This window comes from Lepisma saccharinum, chromosome 6 (assembly GCF_977018435.1).
Source record: "Lepisma saccharinum chromosome 6, izLepSacc3.1, whole genome shotgun sequence".
Taxonomy (NCBI): Eukaryota; Metazoa; Arthropoda; class Insecta; order Zygentoma; family Lepismatidae; genus Lepisma; species Lepisma saccharinum.
The window spans coordinates 11413414-11429225 of NC_139234.1; the positions used below are offsets into that span (position 1 = coordinate 11413414).

The 15812-nt window shown below is 39.5% G+C and overlaps 1 protein-coding gene across 1 annotated transcript; it reads right to left on the bottom strand.

The window, feature by feature from the left end:
• Positions 1-4403: 4403 nt before the first annotated feature.
• LOC145989237 (uncharacterized) lies at positions 4404-10583 on the bottom strand. The gene is made up of 2 exons (XM_083124548.1): positions 10175-10583; positions 4404-5218 (listed from the first exon to the last, which is right to left on the bottom strand). The coding sequence occupies exons 1-2, from the start codon at positions 10508-10510 to the stop codon at positions 4775-4777; spliced, it is 780 nt and encodes a 259-aa protein (XP_082980674.1). The 5' UTR covers positions 10511-10583; the 3' UTR covers positions 4404-4774.
• Positions 10584-15812: the final 5229 nt, after the last annotated feature.

The following is a 15812-nucleotide window of genomic DNA, read 5'->3' on the forward strand; positions in this document are numbered from 1 at the left end:
GTTCTTCCACTTCCTGCATTTAATTATTTACTGATACAAAGCGAAGAAAATTTGACGTAATTTGGTATTCCACGTACTAAAGTCCGAACTTAGGATTAGTTAACTGCCGCTTACTTTCGGATTGAAAACCCCGGTGCTGGTTAAGACTGGCGATTATCTCCAACTGGCAGACAGCTAACAGAACGATTAACTGGACATTGAAAATCGGTACTCAGTGAAATAAAAATACAAATCAGTAGATACAGTTGCTGGAGGCTGTACCTTATATTTATTATCGTTTATTGGACTCAATATTTTTACTTTAATGTAGTACATTTTGATTTTAAATAATTACAGTTATTATTAGATTGTATGCAACGCAGGGTTATTAGAAAGAGGATAGTTTAAAAATGGTAATCGACCAGATATGAAAGGAAATGAAGAAAAAAGGCCCCAGATTCTTGCTGTATATGTATGGGTAGAAGGGGCGGCGATTGGGTTCCAAAACGGGGGTGGGGGGAGGGCAAGGTGCCAAAACTGAGGGGGAGCAAGGGTAGTTTACTTTCCCTTGGTAGATTAGATCTAGCATAGTGCGGGGACAAAAGTGACAAAAAGTGGGGGAGGGCTACTGCTCCCCACGCAACCCCCCAATCGCCTCGGGTGTACGCTGCTATATAGTGGATCTACTGGTGCTCTTTGTGCCAAACACTCTGGTGCTGGGCAGGGGCGTAATGAGGCTGTGACGGTGCTCCTGAGCCACCGAGGTAAAGGGGCCCCGAAAGGCAGGAAGACTGTAATGGATTTTCCTGACTTGTGTTTTTGTTGCACTGGTCCGCTGTAGACAGGTAAAGTGACGTGTGAGTGGTTTCGTACAGTTGCACGTCTGCAGCAATTATGCCACGATTTCCCACTAATCTAAGCAAAGAATGACAGCGGGGTAAAATTGTGGAGGTTTTAACACAATTAAGCTAGGATTGCAACGCTGGTCGGGTAATCGGTGTACGTAAAAAAATAAAGAATGCATCAAGTTGCACCTCAAAATTGAGTTAGACATAATTTATATTTGTTCCTTAATGCTGTAGAAGGTAACTGGGAAAGAACCGCCCTCCTTTAAAGTTCAGAATGTCCATATCTTTTTTGGTAACAGTATTCTGCGATGGCAAGAGTTAAAATCTTGAACAAGATATAAGTCGAACCCAACTCTCAACACGCTCAATCCAACACGAATAGCAGGAAGATAAGAAGTTGCGCTTCCTCTTAAAGAGAGTTATTTTTATGTTTTGCAAGTTTGTTTCTTATAATATTAACAAGCAGGAAGTCAAATTAAAAAAAGTGGGGCTATTGACCTTCAAAATTGAATCTTTCAGTTTCATTTTATTATTGACTGATCAATGTGAAGACTAAGAGTAGATGAATATCACTTCTAAGTCATTACAACAGACTCTCTTGATATGGCGCTGTACGTACATGATCTCTTATGGAACGCTCTCTTTGCAAGGACTGAGCTTCGGGAGTCATTTGAATCACTTGTTGAAATGATAAATATATGTGCCAAGTGGGAGGATTTCAAAGTGAATTATCTGACAACAGAATCAAAAAGATAAAGAAGTGCTTCGACGAACTCTGACCAAAGACCTGCCAAGGACAATTTCAATAAAGCAAGGTGAAAGTTCGTATCCTAACCGACAAGAATTATATCCATGTAAAATTCAATACACAATCAGTAGTTATTACTTTATATTTTTACGTTTAAGAAGGATACGTAATAAAATGACGAAAGTAGAGTATATAGCAAGGGCAATGAAATGACGATGCCATACTCAGAAATAAAACACACCGCACATGGTTCTGGGTTCCAGTCCCAACCAAGTTGATTTAATCGAATTTGCTCTTTTCTCTGCTTAATCCAATCATAAATCGTTATCATGATTAATCTACAGAGGAAGAAAAATTACGATAATTACTCGTAAAACACATAATAATATAATTTGATCCTGGAGCACTGACTACACAGCCTATTAGCCCACCTTTTCCATTACGAAACCAGAATTTTACGTGTTCCGTAAAATAAGATTTTACAGGAGATTTGATACGAGATAGAAAAAGTACTCTGCCATCATGTTCGTTTTCATCAATTCGTGACAGCTGCCAATGTCCCATTTTATTCTTTCTTTAACTCATTTCATCAATTCATCACGCCTGTTTCAACATTTGATTCATTGATTACAAGTAATGGCCATTACATTCTCGTTCCTGCTCATGAATCTACACCCATTTAACTCGATACCCATTTCCTAGGTCCAACTACGTTTGTTTGCTTGCTTCAGTTGTGTTTTAAGTTCGCTTTATGCACAGAAAGGCTAATCGGGAATGCGCGCTACGTCGCCGGAGGAAGCTGGTTCAAATCCCTGCCAGGGTATGGGTGTTCCTTTTCGAGTGTCTCTTCATCAATTTCATCATATCATCACTCATCCTCATCTTCGGTATTAATTAAAAGTGGCAGAAAATAACCAAATTAATCAATCAAGCAATCAATATCGAACCCGGGACCCTTACTACTACGGTGTACACAATAAACACACACACTGTTAGAAATGCCGAAAAAAATGACAATATGGCACCGTTCCTTTTTTTATTTTAATTTGAATAGTTTATCTTGCATAAAGACAGAGAATGAATATAAATTGCATTGGAGCGAACCGTAAATGTATATACAGTGTGTCCGAGAAAAAATATACCAATAAAGAATTTAAATAACTCAACAATCGTTAACGACAGAAATGTCAAATAACGTTTATTTGGAAGAGAAAATCATATAATTTTTTTAACCAAAGAACAAGAAAAAAAATTCACCTTAGTAGATCTCAATGTGTGCTCCTTTGGTGGCGCGACAAACATCAAGGCGGTACTCAACCTCCATTCAAGTGTTCTTCAACATTTGATGAGTGACGGAGCCACATGCATCGATAATTCTTTCACGGAGATCATTGAGGTCTTGCACAGGTGTTTGGTAAACCATAGTCGTCACATAACCCCAAAGGAAAAAGTCCAAAGGAGTCAAGTCTGGTGACCGTGGTGGCCATCTAATGGGTCCACCCCTCCCAATCCAATTACCAGCGAAATTGTTATTAAGGAAGTTAGTAACACAACGGGCATAATGGGGGGGGGCATCCTGCTGAAACATGTACCCATGAGGTATACGAGGCACAGCATACTGTTGCAACATTTTCAGGTAACTTGTACCTGTAACTGTAGCTTCCTCAAAGAAAAAGGGCCCAATTACGGAATCTCGTGTCAAACCACACCACACATTCAACTTTAGACTGTCGCGTTCATGTTCACTAACTGCATGGGGATTCTGCTCACCCCATATTCTACAGTTATGCCTATGCACTTTTCCGGAAATGTGGAAGGTAGCCTCATCTGAAAATGTTACGCGTGTCAGGAATTCATTGTCATCATCAATGCGTGATAGCACTTCACTAGCATAATCAAACCTAGCGGGTTTATCACTGCACTTTAGTTTCTGAACAAGCTGTAACTTGTAGGCTCTAAGCCTTAACCTTTTATGTACGATATCATGCACAGTAGAACGTGGAATTTGAAGTTCAGAACTAGCACGTCTCACAGATTTACGCGGGCTTCTCTGGAAAGCTTCCTGAACTGCAACCACTTTATCCTCGCTCACACGCTTCCGACCACTACCTTTCTTCCTCAACAAAGACCCTGTTTCCAGCAATTGTTTATGCCATTTAACAATGTAATGACGTTCTGGTGCTTCCTGTCCATATTGTTGCCGGAATCTTCTTTGTACCGTTACAGGAGACTTCAATTCTGCAAACCAAAAGCAGCACTCAACTTTCTGACGAACAGTAAACTGCGCCATTGTACAGACTACTCACGAACAAAGCCGCGCATGCGCTTAATTATGTTACGATTTTTTCCCTTCTGGTGGTAAAAAAAATCCTTTCTTCCCTCTTCCAAATAAACGTTATTTGACATTTCTATCGTTAACGATTGTTGAGTTATTTAAATTCTTTATTGGTATATTTTTTCTCGGACACATTGAACCCATTGAAATTACATTAATTAACGTTAACTACGTAATGGCTGTTAATACTATAAAACAGTCGTTTTACGGTAGTTAGACGGCAGAGGAAAATTACGGTCTTGTATACAGTCATTTCTCCTCTCAACTATTTACATTGTAGTGGCGTGTTGAAGATTCTCAAGAAGGAGAGATATGACAATATGAGTATTCTCGGCTTCTTTACGTAGGAGAGGTGTTATATTTTATTATGAGGTATTTATTTATTTGTAGAAAATCTGGCTTATTCGGAGGATTATAATCTCGCCGACTCACTCCATGGGCTGACCATTGAATGCAAACAAAAATAAAAAGCAATTATATACTGAAAATATTCCTTTATTTATTGTAATGGACATCCAGAAGAAGGAGATTGGAGTTTCCTAGTAACTTCAGTTATTTTCTAACTAACTGAGCTCTAAAAATGAGAAAATACAATGCTGCTGATTTTCTAAGCAGAGAATTTTAAATGTAACCGAGATGCAGATGAATGAAAACTTTTGCAGTGAGAGAGTATTGTAGCTGTTCTGAAATATGAAACGTTCACAAAGAAAATGCAGAAGAACATGATTTATTCATGACTACATTGTTAGGTAAGCAGACTTATTTTCTGAACTGCATTCTTCATGTTGTTATTCATTCTTTGTAACGAAAATGTCATGGTCAAAGTTAAACATTTGGGTATATTTATTTCCACATCAGCTGTTTTTAAGGCTCTGCAGTTGTTTCGCCTCCTGTAGTTGTTTCGCCTTCTGTAGTTGTTTCGCCTTCTGTAGTTGTTTCGGCTTCTGTAGTTGTTTCGGCTTCTGTAGTTGTTTCGGCTTCTGTAGTTGTTTCAGCTTCTGTCGTTGTTTCGGCTTCTGTAGTTGTTTCGGCTTCCGTAGTTGTTTCGGCTTCTGTAGTTGTTTCTTCTTCCGTAGTTGTTTCGGCTTCTGTAGTTGTTTCTTCTTCCGTAGTTGTTTCGGCTTCTGTAGTTGTTTCTTCTTCCGTAGTTGTTTCTTCTTCCGTAGTTGTTTCGGCTTCTGTGGTTGTTTCTTCTTCCGTAGTTGTTTCTTCTTCCGTAGTTGTTTCGGCTTCTGTAGTTGTTTCTTCTTCTGTAGTTGTTTCGTCTTCTGTAGTTGTTCCGTCAGTCGCTGGCTGATCGATCCAGATCTGGAAAGAAAAAAGGGGAAAATTATGAAAGATAACAATAAAAACATTTTAGTTTTCGACATTAAGAATGCATATTTAATCAGATTAATGCTAGTGCAATGTGAAGTATTTAGCATTTAATGTATTTCCTGCTGGCTGGGTAAACCAAAGAGCCGCTCGACGCAGGGACATGGATGAAAAATGTTCCTTCACTTCACTTCCACGTAGTACATCCCGGTAACTGCAATGTTGCAGGGGTGTCCTGTTTTTTGTCCTTACATGTGTTGAAGTCTCTTTACAGTCTCAGTTTTTAATGCAGGAAAGTAGATTTTAGTCCTCAGAGACATCTGATGGTTTTGATTATGGTAATATATAATATATAATGTTATGGGCCAAATCCGCCGGCCCCCGTGGTGGAGTGGTTATCACATTGCGCTGCGACGCCAGGAGTCCCGGGTTCGAATCCTGGCCTGGGCATGGATGTTTCTGAGTGTCCATTCATCAATTTCATCATGTCATCACTCATCGCCATCTACGCAAATTAGCCAAAAGTGGCACAAAAAGCGAAGTAAAATAAAGCAAATTAATCCAGCGTCCATAATTTCCGTTCAACAAATCATGACAATTATTAAATGAGAAAGTTTTAGCGTCCTGGCCCCAGCTTTCTTTTGGAAGTAGCCGAGATGCTGATGTGCCCATAATTTAAAAAAAAAACAATCATTTGCCATGAACTACTTGTATTCCACCACTCGGTATTCTTAGCACACGTAGTTTGAACTTCCCTCACAGATGTCTCTGTTAGCTGCTGTCCTGTAGTGTCCTCATTAGGAATCTTTCAGAACTACGTCCATTTTTTTTTTAGCTGCAGGCTCCGAACGAATGCAGCAAAAGTTTGAAGAAAAAATCATTAGAATAACATAAAAATCTAACCAGAATTCGCCCATGTACAGTCCAACAAAAATTTGAAAAAATCGATAACTCGGAAATTGTTGATTTTACAGAAGAATTAAACAACGTTTAAAACATGTTGCCGCCGATAAGAAAATTTCTGCTGTGTGTTTTCTGCGAAATCAAATGGCCTAATCCCACTACAACGCGCCTAGCGGAAATGCACGGAAGGTACAGTCACGGACAGTTCTGGGTTGTAACAATCCCATTAACTTTCAATTGCATCGTTACAACCCAGAAGTGTCCATGACTGTACATGAGGAATTTTAAGCTGTTTCGTTTCGGAAAGTTTTTTCTCAGCAGCGCAGTTTTATAGGTGGCGTCCAAGGCAGACCCGTAGCCAGGCAGGGGCCAGAGGGGACCCATCCCCCCCCCCCTGGCACTGCCGCCAGCCCCTTGACATTAGGTAAAACTATTTTGTATTCTAATTTATTTGAGGGGAAAGAGTTCGCAAGGATAATTTCACAGAACATGAACAGCAGCTATTACATTTGTTCATCTTGTTTGTGAGCAGAAGTCTAAGCAGCGGCAAGTGTTTAGAAGATTCTGTAGACTTTAGAAAGTTCTTTCATAGGGAACCTTCTTTATCTGTAACATCCCTGCCCCTGTCGCAGCCTCTCGTTTGACAAATATCTGTGACTTTTAACGTCATCGTCCACATTTCTTCCACAGCTGCGTCAAATGACAACAGATCCAAAGTTTTGGAAATCAAGGGGAATTTTATTGATTTGGCCGGGGTTCGGTAGGCACTATGATTGAAGTGAATATTGTACATTTTTACTTGTATGATATAAATACCTGTATTGTCAAAAAATAGTATAGAATGTGTATTAAGGGATGATGTCAGTAGCAGTCTATTTACACTTCAATAGATATTTTAGAAAAAACTGTAGCATTTGCATTATATTTCTAAACTTTGTGTTTTATAATAACATAATCCCCCCAACACACACAATTTACCTTCATTTAATACTATTAAACTTTTGAAAAATTGACTTGGGTATACAAAGCTCCCCCCTGGAGATCAATTCTATCTACGGGCCTGGTCCAAGGAGGGAGCTATTTCCGTACCCCCTTGAGCACCAAACTTTTGATCTAAAAAATGACAATAACAAGACAAGAATAATAAACAAAATATGATACCGAGTGGCTATGTGCGTGTCCAAAGTGTAGGTCCAGACTCGGTTAGCCTACAGTTAATAAAACCAACTTCAATTCAGTCAATTCAGGAGCAAATTCATTATTCCTGTTTTCTGTTCATGTATTAGGGCCATTTATTGAATTATCCACCGTTTAGCTGTAAATTTCTTGAGGTTGGCCCTACTGCTTCCTGCGCGCGATTGTCAATAAAGCGTGCATTTTTCGCTTCTTTAGTGCATACACGATCTTCTTTACTTCCTACTTCCTTTGTTTTCTTCTTGTTCAGTGGCGCAACCACAGTGGGCAGGGGGGCAATGCCCCCAACCTTGGAAGAAGATAAATTCTAGGAGGTCAAGTGGGGTAAGGAGGGCAAATATTGACCTGGGCACCGGACGATCTAAATGAAAAAAGTTGTTAAGGAGAGAATGCCATGGCGCCCCATGAAATTATTTGCGCCCTATTAAATCAATATTGTTTTAAGTTTGCAAAAATTGGATATGAAAATTTTCTTGGTCGCTTCGCTCGCTTCTATGGCCCATTGTAAATTACTAGAGAGAGAAGTAAGACTAAATGTGTTCTTCAGACTGTTGTTGGTATATTAAATGTTTTGTTAAACAGTTTTGTTTTAAATGTATGAACAATCGTTTTGAGGAAAAGGAGAACACACATGTGAGAGACAATTTATAAAATGTTTGCTGTTGGTTTGTTATGAGGTGGATGAATTGATTATGTAATGTATGTAAATAATATATATGTATTAAATAAGCATTAGATACGTGCACAATTTTGTGTTAACATGTTGCATATGTATTTTCTTACTTTACGTCGCTCCATGTTGCAAATTTGTGTGTGTGTGTGTGTGTGTGTGTATATATATATATAACGATTTGTTTTCCATTATTAGCTAATGTGAAATTGAAGGTGTCGAAAAATACCATGAAAAAATGCCAATAATAATAATAATAATGTCATTATCATTATTATTATTCCTATTATTATTATTGGCACGTTTATCGTCCTGGTACTTCGTGGTTGCGCCTCTGTTCTTGTTGCAGTTTGCACCAAAGAAGAACAGCGTGGTCTGAAGTTGTACGTATCAGGGACCGATATGGACCGAAGGCTTGAATCTCAATAAGGGGAAAGTGCTATATCACGGTGAAGTGCGTTCGAATGGTTTGAGCAGTTGAAAAATCAGTCGTACACGTATTCCCATTCACATGCACCTCTGATTACAGCAATGAGCAAGTTCATGCCATGATTCTGATTGATCGATTGGTTTTATTTTACCTTGCCTCTTGGGCCACTTTTGGCTAATTTGCGAAGATGGGGATGAGTGATGATATGATGAAATTGATGAATGGACACTCACAAACATCCATGGCAAGGCCGGGATTCCAACCCGGGACCCATGGCGTCTTAGCGCGATGTGTTAACCACTCCTACACGGGGGTGTGCTGTGATTCTGACAAACTTATAACTGACTCGATTTAGTGGTAAGTATATGCACATTATTCCCCCCCATTTTTGAGTTGCGAAAGAAATGAATGTGTAGGGGAGAGATAGTGAAATAGAGAAGAAATAGGGATGTGAGAGCAGGGTGCGAAATCTCCGCAGGTTGGTGGGGGGAAGGAGCAGCGTATATGTGTGTGTGTGTGTGTGTGTGTGTCTATATATATATATATATATATATATATATATATATATAAAGTATGTCAATTAGTAAATAATCAAATTGTATTATAAAGTATACAATATATTATATCAACTGTCCTTCATTCAAAGTGTAATTGCAAATTGAAGATTTTAATGTACTACTGATGCTATTAACAATGATTTGCCTAAAGGGGGTACAAAAATTAAGAGACGTTAAGAAGATAATAGTTTCCTGTATAAAATTCACATGTTTTATTAATATAGGCTATTTATATACTTCGCAGAGAAGAAATAACAAGTCGGTCCAATTTCTGTGTTCTGGGGATTGCTGGATTCAGTGTCCTTAGGGATGAGGATCTTTGTTGTCCGTTCTTTTTGTATGTTTTCGATATTATTCCAGTCAAGTATATTAGAAAGAAAAAAAAGGTAAAGTGTTCCCCTGTGCATAGCACCACGCCATGAAGGCGTATAGGGGGTGTGGGGGTAACGCCCCACACTTTCTTGATCCGGTCGTGAGTGGGGGTGATGTGATCAGCATCACGCCCCTGACCGCCTTTACCCCCCAGGGTTTCCCCCAGGTACCCATGTTATTCGACGCTGGGTAGGCGCCGGGGCCGCTTCCACCGTTAGAAAAGTTCCCGGATTTGAACCGGCCGGGGATCGAACCCGGGACCTTGAGCATGGTAGTCAGACGCGTTACCGACTGAGCCACCGCGGCCATATTAGAATCCCAAACTAATTGTTTATATTTGTTGTTAAAACAAAAACTCTACCCCCCGGAAGAGTTTGGTGGTGGGGTAGTGGAATTTCAGGACAAGATCGTTGGTGAGGGGGAATCCCCCCCCCCCCGGGATTTCGCACCCTGTGTGAGAGAACTTACAGAGTAAGAGATAGAGAGAACATCGACAACTCGACTTAAACAGTCTTTACTCCAGAAAACAATAGAAAGTCTGTACCTCCTGTTTTCTATGCTGTAACAACCTCCTTGTGCCTAGGCGCCAGTGCCTCGTTGGCCTGCAAGACGTCGTTGTCTTGTAATCAAGGGGTCCCGAGTTCGATACCCGGAGGAGGCCTTACTGTGCATAGAGTGGACTTAAAACACCAAATCAAACCAAGCCTTCAAGACGGAAGTTACCGTGATGTAGAACGTGAAAGTGAGGTTGACTCATAGATGGCTTCCGAAAAGAATTACCTAAAGTAATTTATAAACATAAAATTAATCTTGGAAATACTTACTTTTACCAGGTAGTCCAATCTACCCAAGGGATTGCAGTGGATGTAGAGTGTGACGTATTTGTGGTCCAAACCTCCGTGCTGAAGGTTGGGGTTGCAGTCGCCCACCTTGTCTTCCAGAACGATGGCGACAATCGGCTGAGGAAATTCCTCCTCCTCGCCTGGAGGGAACCTCTGCGTGAGGCGAGCCCCAAGAAGGGTCGCCGGTTCCTTTAGCTCCACATTGGTCACTGGGTAATGGTTGGGCACCGTTCCGTACACGTACTCCCTGGCGCGGGGTTCTGCAGGCACCGCTGCGGCCGCCAGCACCCACAGAGATAAGAGAAATAGCACCCTCATGGCTGCCTCTAATTGGAGATGATGTCTGTCTTTACCTGGAGAAGATGTGTGAGTGTCTCTACTCTGACACGGCTACATGAACTTCAAGAAGACCGACAGTCACGCGCATCATTATTTTATAGTAATCGAGAATGTCGATAACAACACCTGAGGATTATTATCGCGTAACCCCACTTCAGTCTTTCCTTGAATTCTCATCTTAAGGAATTTTGGTTACCTTTGCCTGTGCGAAGGTTCCTTTCTTATCTTCCAATATCCGCAAACCCTAAGGTAATGACAGTACGAAAATGGCACTCTAGCAAGTGATAAGATACTGTCCCAGTCTTCCATACGCAGTAAGGTAATGTAGATGTGGACAATGAGAAAAATCAAAATTGGTCGAAGTTGCGGCCTTGCCTTTTATCCAACTGAATCATGGCCGTACTTAAAGTGAGGTTAAGGCTCAACCTTTTACCCCCCCCCTCCCCAGAAACTTCTGGCATGTTAGGTTAATGTAAAATCAGCAACCCAAATCAGCGACTCATTTCCAATACTTATTCAAAACTTTACAAAAATATAACGGAGAGACAATATTGAGAGAACCTTCCTTCAGACAATCGAGCCAGAATTTTCAAATATTTGAAATTCTTGAAACTTATGGGACACAGCTTTTATTTTCGGAATCGAAGTTCACTCACGGTCTCATTTCGTTACGATTGCCCCCAAAACATGTCCTCACAGACTTTGAACGTCTTGTTATTGGTATATGAGATGATTTGCTCCTACTTGACAAGAGTTTCGAACCTTGAACCTCTTGGTGGCCTTGAATTGAATTGAAAAGTCTTTTTATTTACTACAGACCAAGATTCAGCCTTGGGCTGCTCTACCACCTAACTCTGGCGAATAAAAGTTACAATACATATAATACTGAACTCAAATATATAACATAACATGAATCAATTTGACGTAAATGAAAAATAATAAAATTTTAAGAGAATACAATGAATGATACATTAACACACACACACACACACAGACAAAAACACACGTGTACATACGCAATTTCCAAATCGATACTAAAATAGCATGCACACAGGTTGAAATATTCGTTGTGTCAGATAAGTGTTTGCAAAATACATGGTTTTACTTGACTTGATTCTTGTCGCTTAGCCGTACGAGCTAATGCTCAATTGTTGTATTTGCAATAAAAATAATACGACTTGTTCTTTGAAGTTTTTGGGTGTTGTAGCAAAAGAAACATAATCGGGAAGAGCATTCCAAACCTTTGCAGACCAGAGGGAGAAGGAGCCTTCGAAACTGACAGCAGAGTGGCGGGGAATGTCGATTTTTCGCCGACCTCTAGTATTGTATGGATGTATGGAATTTCTAGATGTCAGTTTCTCGTGGAGATAGCCAGGTGTTTGCAATTTCAATACCTTATATATTGCAGAACACTGATGCAGAAGACGTCGCCTAGACATGTTAAGGATTTTGTATGTATTGAGCAAGGGTAGGATGTGCTGATTTCTCCTGATCGAGAGAACGTAACGAATGCAAGAATTCTGCATTTTTTGTATTCTGTTCGATATTTTACGTTGTACATTCGTGCCGTACACCACATCACAGTAATCAAACATAGGATATATTAGAGTTTCGATGAGATATAATTTCGTTTCTCTAGTGAAAACGTATCTCCTCCTGTAGAGTGATCTCATTATTGCTAGTGCTTTTGTGCACTGCGCTGAGATATGCGCTGACTAGGAAAAATTTGGATTGTAAGTAAGGCCCAGATTTTTAACCGTTGATGCATAAATTATGTTTTGGTTTTTAATTTTGATGTTAATTGTGTCATAATTTACTTTTTCAAGATAATAGTTAGAGCCTAAAATTGTGTACACGCATTTATTCGGGTTAATTGCGAGCCCAGTTGTATATAGATTCATCCTATTTTCGGTCCCATAACACACTAGTTTGTATAATGTATGGTTTCAATAGCTACATAATACAGGCTGTACACAAAGTGCCTGACACGTTTTAATTATTAATAAATCAGAAATTAATGAAGGTACAAATAAAATGATAGATACGTAGATAAACTCAAAAACTTTTATGTCCTGTACCAGTACACTTCCATGTGTGCTCTTTTTGTCGCACGGAGAATGTCAAGACGACAATCGATTTTTTCACACGTTCGGGCCATGCATGTCCACATCCACAGTAGGTATCGCATTGTTTATTCTGGCTTTATTTTCATTACTATTGTAAAGTTCGTCAACATCGTTCGTCGTGTTTTGAACGAACGCTTGCCGGGAAGACGAACTTGACGTGGTGGTCCGATTCGTTTGCCCACGAGATCAGCCGACAAAACCCCATTGAACTTTTTTTTTTCTTAGGGGATATGTGGCAGAACTTTTTATGAGGCAAAAGTGATGAACATATGAACTGAAAGACAGAATAAACAACGGGATAGCGAATGTGGATGTCGACATGCTGACCCGAACGTGTCAAAAAAATCTATTATCGTTTTGACATTCTCTGTGCGACAAAGGAGCACACATAGAAGTGTACTGATACAGGACATAAAAGTTATATATCATAAAAGTTTATATATCATTGCCACCAGTTAATTTGTATCTTCATATGTTTCTGATTTATTAATAATTAAAATGTGTCAGACACTTTGTGTACTAACTAACTAACTAACTCTCTAGCCTTCTTAAACCCGAATGTTCATGGATGCATCAACACAGGCCTTCCATCTGTCCTTATCTTGAGCAAGATCTATATACTCTTTTCCATCCCTACCGATTTCCTTTAGGTTCATCTCAACATTGTCCCTCCATCTTCGTCTTGGTCTCTCTATAGGTCTCTTACCATCAGGTTTCCAAACAAGAATCCTGTAAACTCCTCTTTCCTCTCCCATTCGTGCCACATGGCCTGCCCACCTAAGTCTTCTTGATTTAATTATTCTAATAATATCTGAACATGAATACAAATTATGTAGTTCTAAATTATGTAACCTTCTCCACTCACCTGTCTCTCATCCCTTTTAGGTCCAAAGATTTTCCTAAGGATCTTATTTTCAAATACTCTCAATTTATGTTCCTCTTTCAATGTAAGGGACCAAGTTTCACATCCATATAATACTACAGGCAAAATTACGGTTTTGTATATTTTAACTTTTAGTTTCTTAGATATTAAACGAGAAGACAAAAGTTTGTGAATAGAGAAGTAAACATATAAACATATATTTAGTTTTCTCTTTGTTAACTTCCAAACCTATCTCTTTAGCAGTTTTGAAAAATATTTTAGCATTATTCTTAATTGTATTTATATCGTCCCCTAATAAGTCTACATCACCTGCATATGCTAACAACTGAGTCACACCATTTAATTTTATTCCTTCTTTAGTTTCTTTTACCTTCCTAACAGCATATTCTAAGGCAAAATTAAAGAGCAATGGAGATAATGCATCTCCTTGTTTTAACCCATCATGAATTGTAAATTTGTCAGACACATTAATACACACACGAATTTTTGTGTACACCCTGTATATTGTTAAGTGTAGAACTGGTAAACCCCATTTTGTTTGTTTTCAGCCCTGAACTAAAATCACGTACAACTTAAAATTATGCAACCCATTTTGCAATGTTGTTCAAGGCGGTTACAGTAATCTAATCATGTCATAATTCTCAGTGGACGTTAGTCTATTATTATCAGATGAAGTACAATAACAGAACCAGCAATCTGGCCTTGGATTGTTATGGAAATACCATTACTTAAAAAAATACCCGCAATTTTCCGTAAGAGTCTCAGCAACAGACGATACAGAATACTATCATGTGAAGGGAATTCCAAGTCACAACAAGTGAAGTACACTCACCTTACTTAATACTCCGCCAGTTTGTTTCTTTATACAGCATATTTGCAGAAGATACAATTTAACCTACGAGTGTATCAATATACGCTGTATAAAATACACTATTACTAACTTCGTTGACTGCAAACTACACCCAGCTGAGAGCTCGTTTGTAAAGACCCCAATATTGATCGTTCTGAGCGGAATGACGTATTTGCTGCACATATGAGTTGTTTGTAGATGTGTGCAAGAATAAACGTTCATATATTACAGAGTTGGTGGACTGGGTGCGCAGGGTAAGCAACTAGGGACGTCAGATCGGGATATGACTTGCAGAAACTTCGAACTTCACACTGCGACTTGGAAGTTGGTTGTTTTGAACGGGTTGATTACAATTTTCCACCTGGAAGGGTGTGAATTAGTTTTTAGAGGTGTAAGGGTAGATTAAAGCCCCTATCACACGGAACTGGATTTCTAGTAGGAATGCCCTAGTTGGCGCTGAACTAACTTTCTAGGTAGAAATCATGGCCGCCTGGCTGACTGCTTGACTGGTTTGGAGGAATAGGACATGTTCTAATTGCTGCTTGCTTTCCTGGACTGGATTCTGTGGAACAGCCAATCAGAGCAAAGTTTCGCCATGTGAAGATAATCTGTGAGTGTGCAAAAGAGCGCTTTTGTCTGTGGTTTCCGAGTATTACTCCAGCAATGTATAACGTATAAAGCATGAAAGGCGCGTTGAGTTTACAATTGAAACAACTAAAATATTCTTTCATACGTGTACAGTAAACGTTGTAAAGTATGTATTTAAGCTGCGCCATTGTTTTGTACCTAATAACGTTTTAACGTTCTAATAAACGTTTTTCTTCTCGGTTCAATTGTTATCAATTGTTAAAAATGTGAAGTGATACATTGTTTACTTCTCACGCGGCCGCCATTACAACTTCCCTCGTATGGGAACAAAAGTCTATCGATAAGTACGCTGTAAGTATCGTGTGAGGCGAAAACTAGCAAATTGATAGCAAATCCAGCGCCAACTAGGGCATACCTACTGGAGATCCAGTTCCGTGTGATGCGGGCTCTAGCGTCGAGATGGCTACTAAATTGGACTTTTTGAAAACTTTTAGAGGGTGTTCTAAACAATGTTGTGCTTGTTAGAGGGGTGTTGATGGTCTGTTGATAAATATCGATTGAATCTGTATCAAGTGCCTATCGAGTGGTTACGCACCTATTCTTAGGCACCCATAAACGGGGATGGACGATATCGGAGATTTGATATCGTGAAAATATCGTCACAGACGATACGATATTTTTTTCGTATCGTGATATCGGCGATGAATCGTCTCCACGATATATATCGCCAAATATCGTGACGATATATCGCTGACACGATATATATATCGCCAAAATATCGTAGCGATATATCCCCGAACACTAATTAACACTCGAAGTGCATTACTTCCTTGA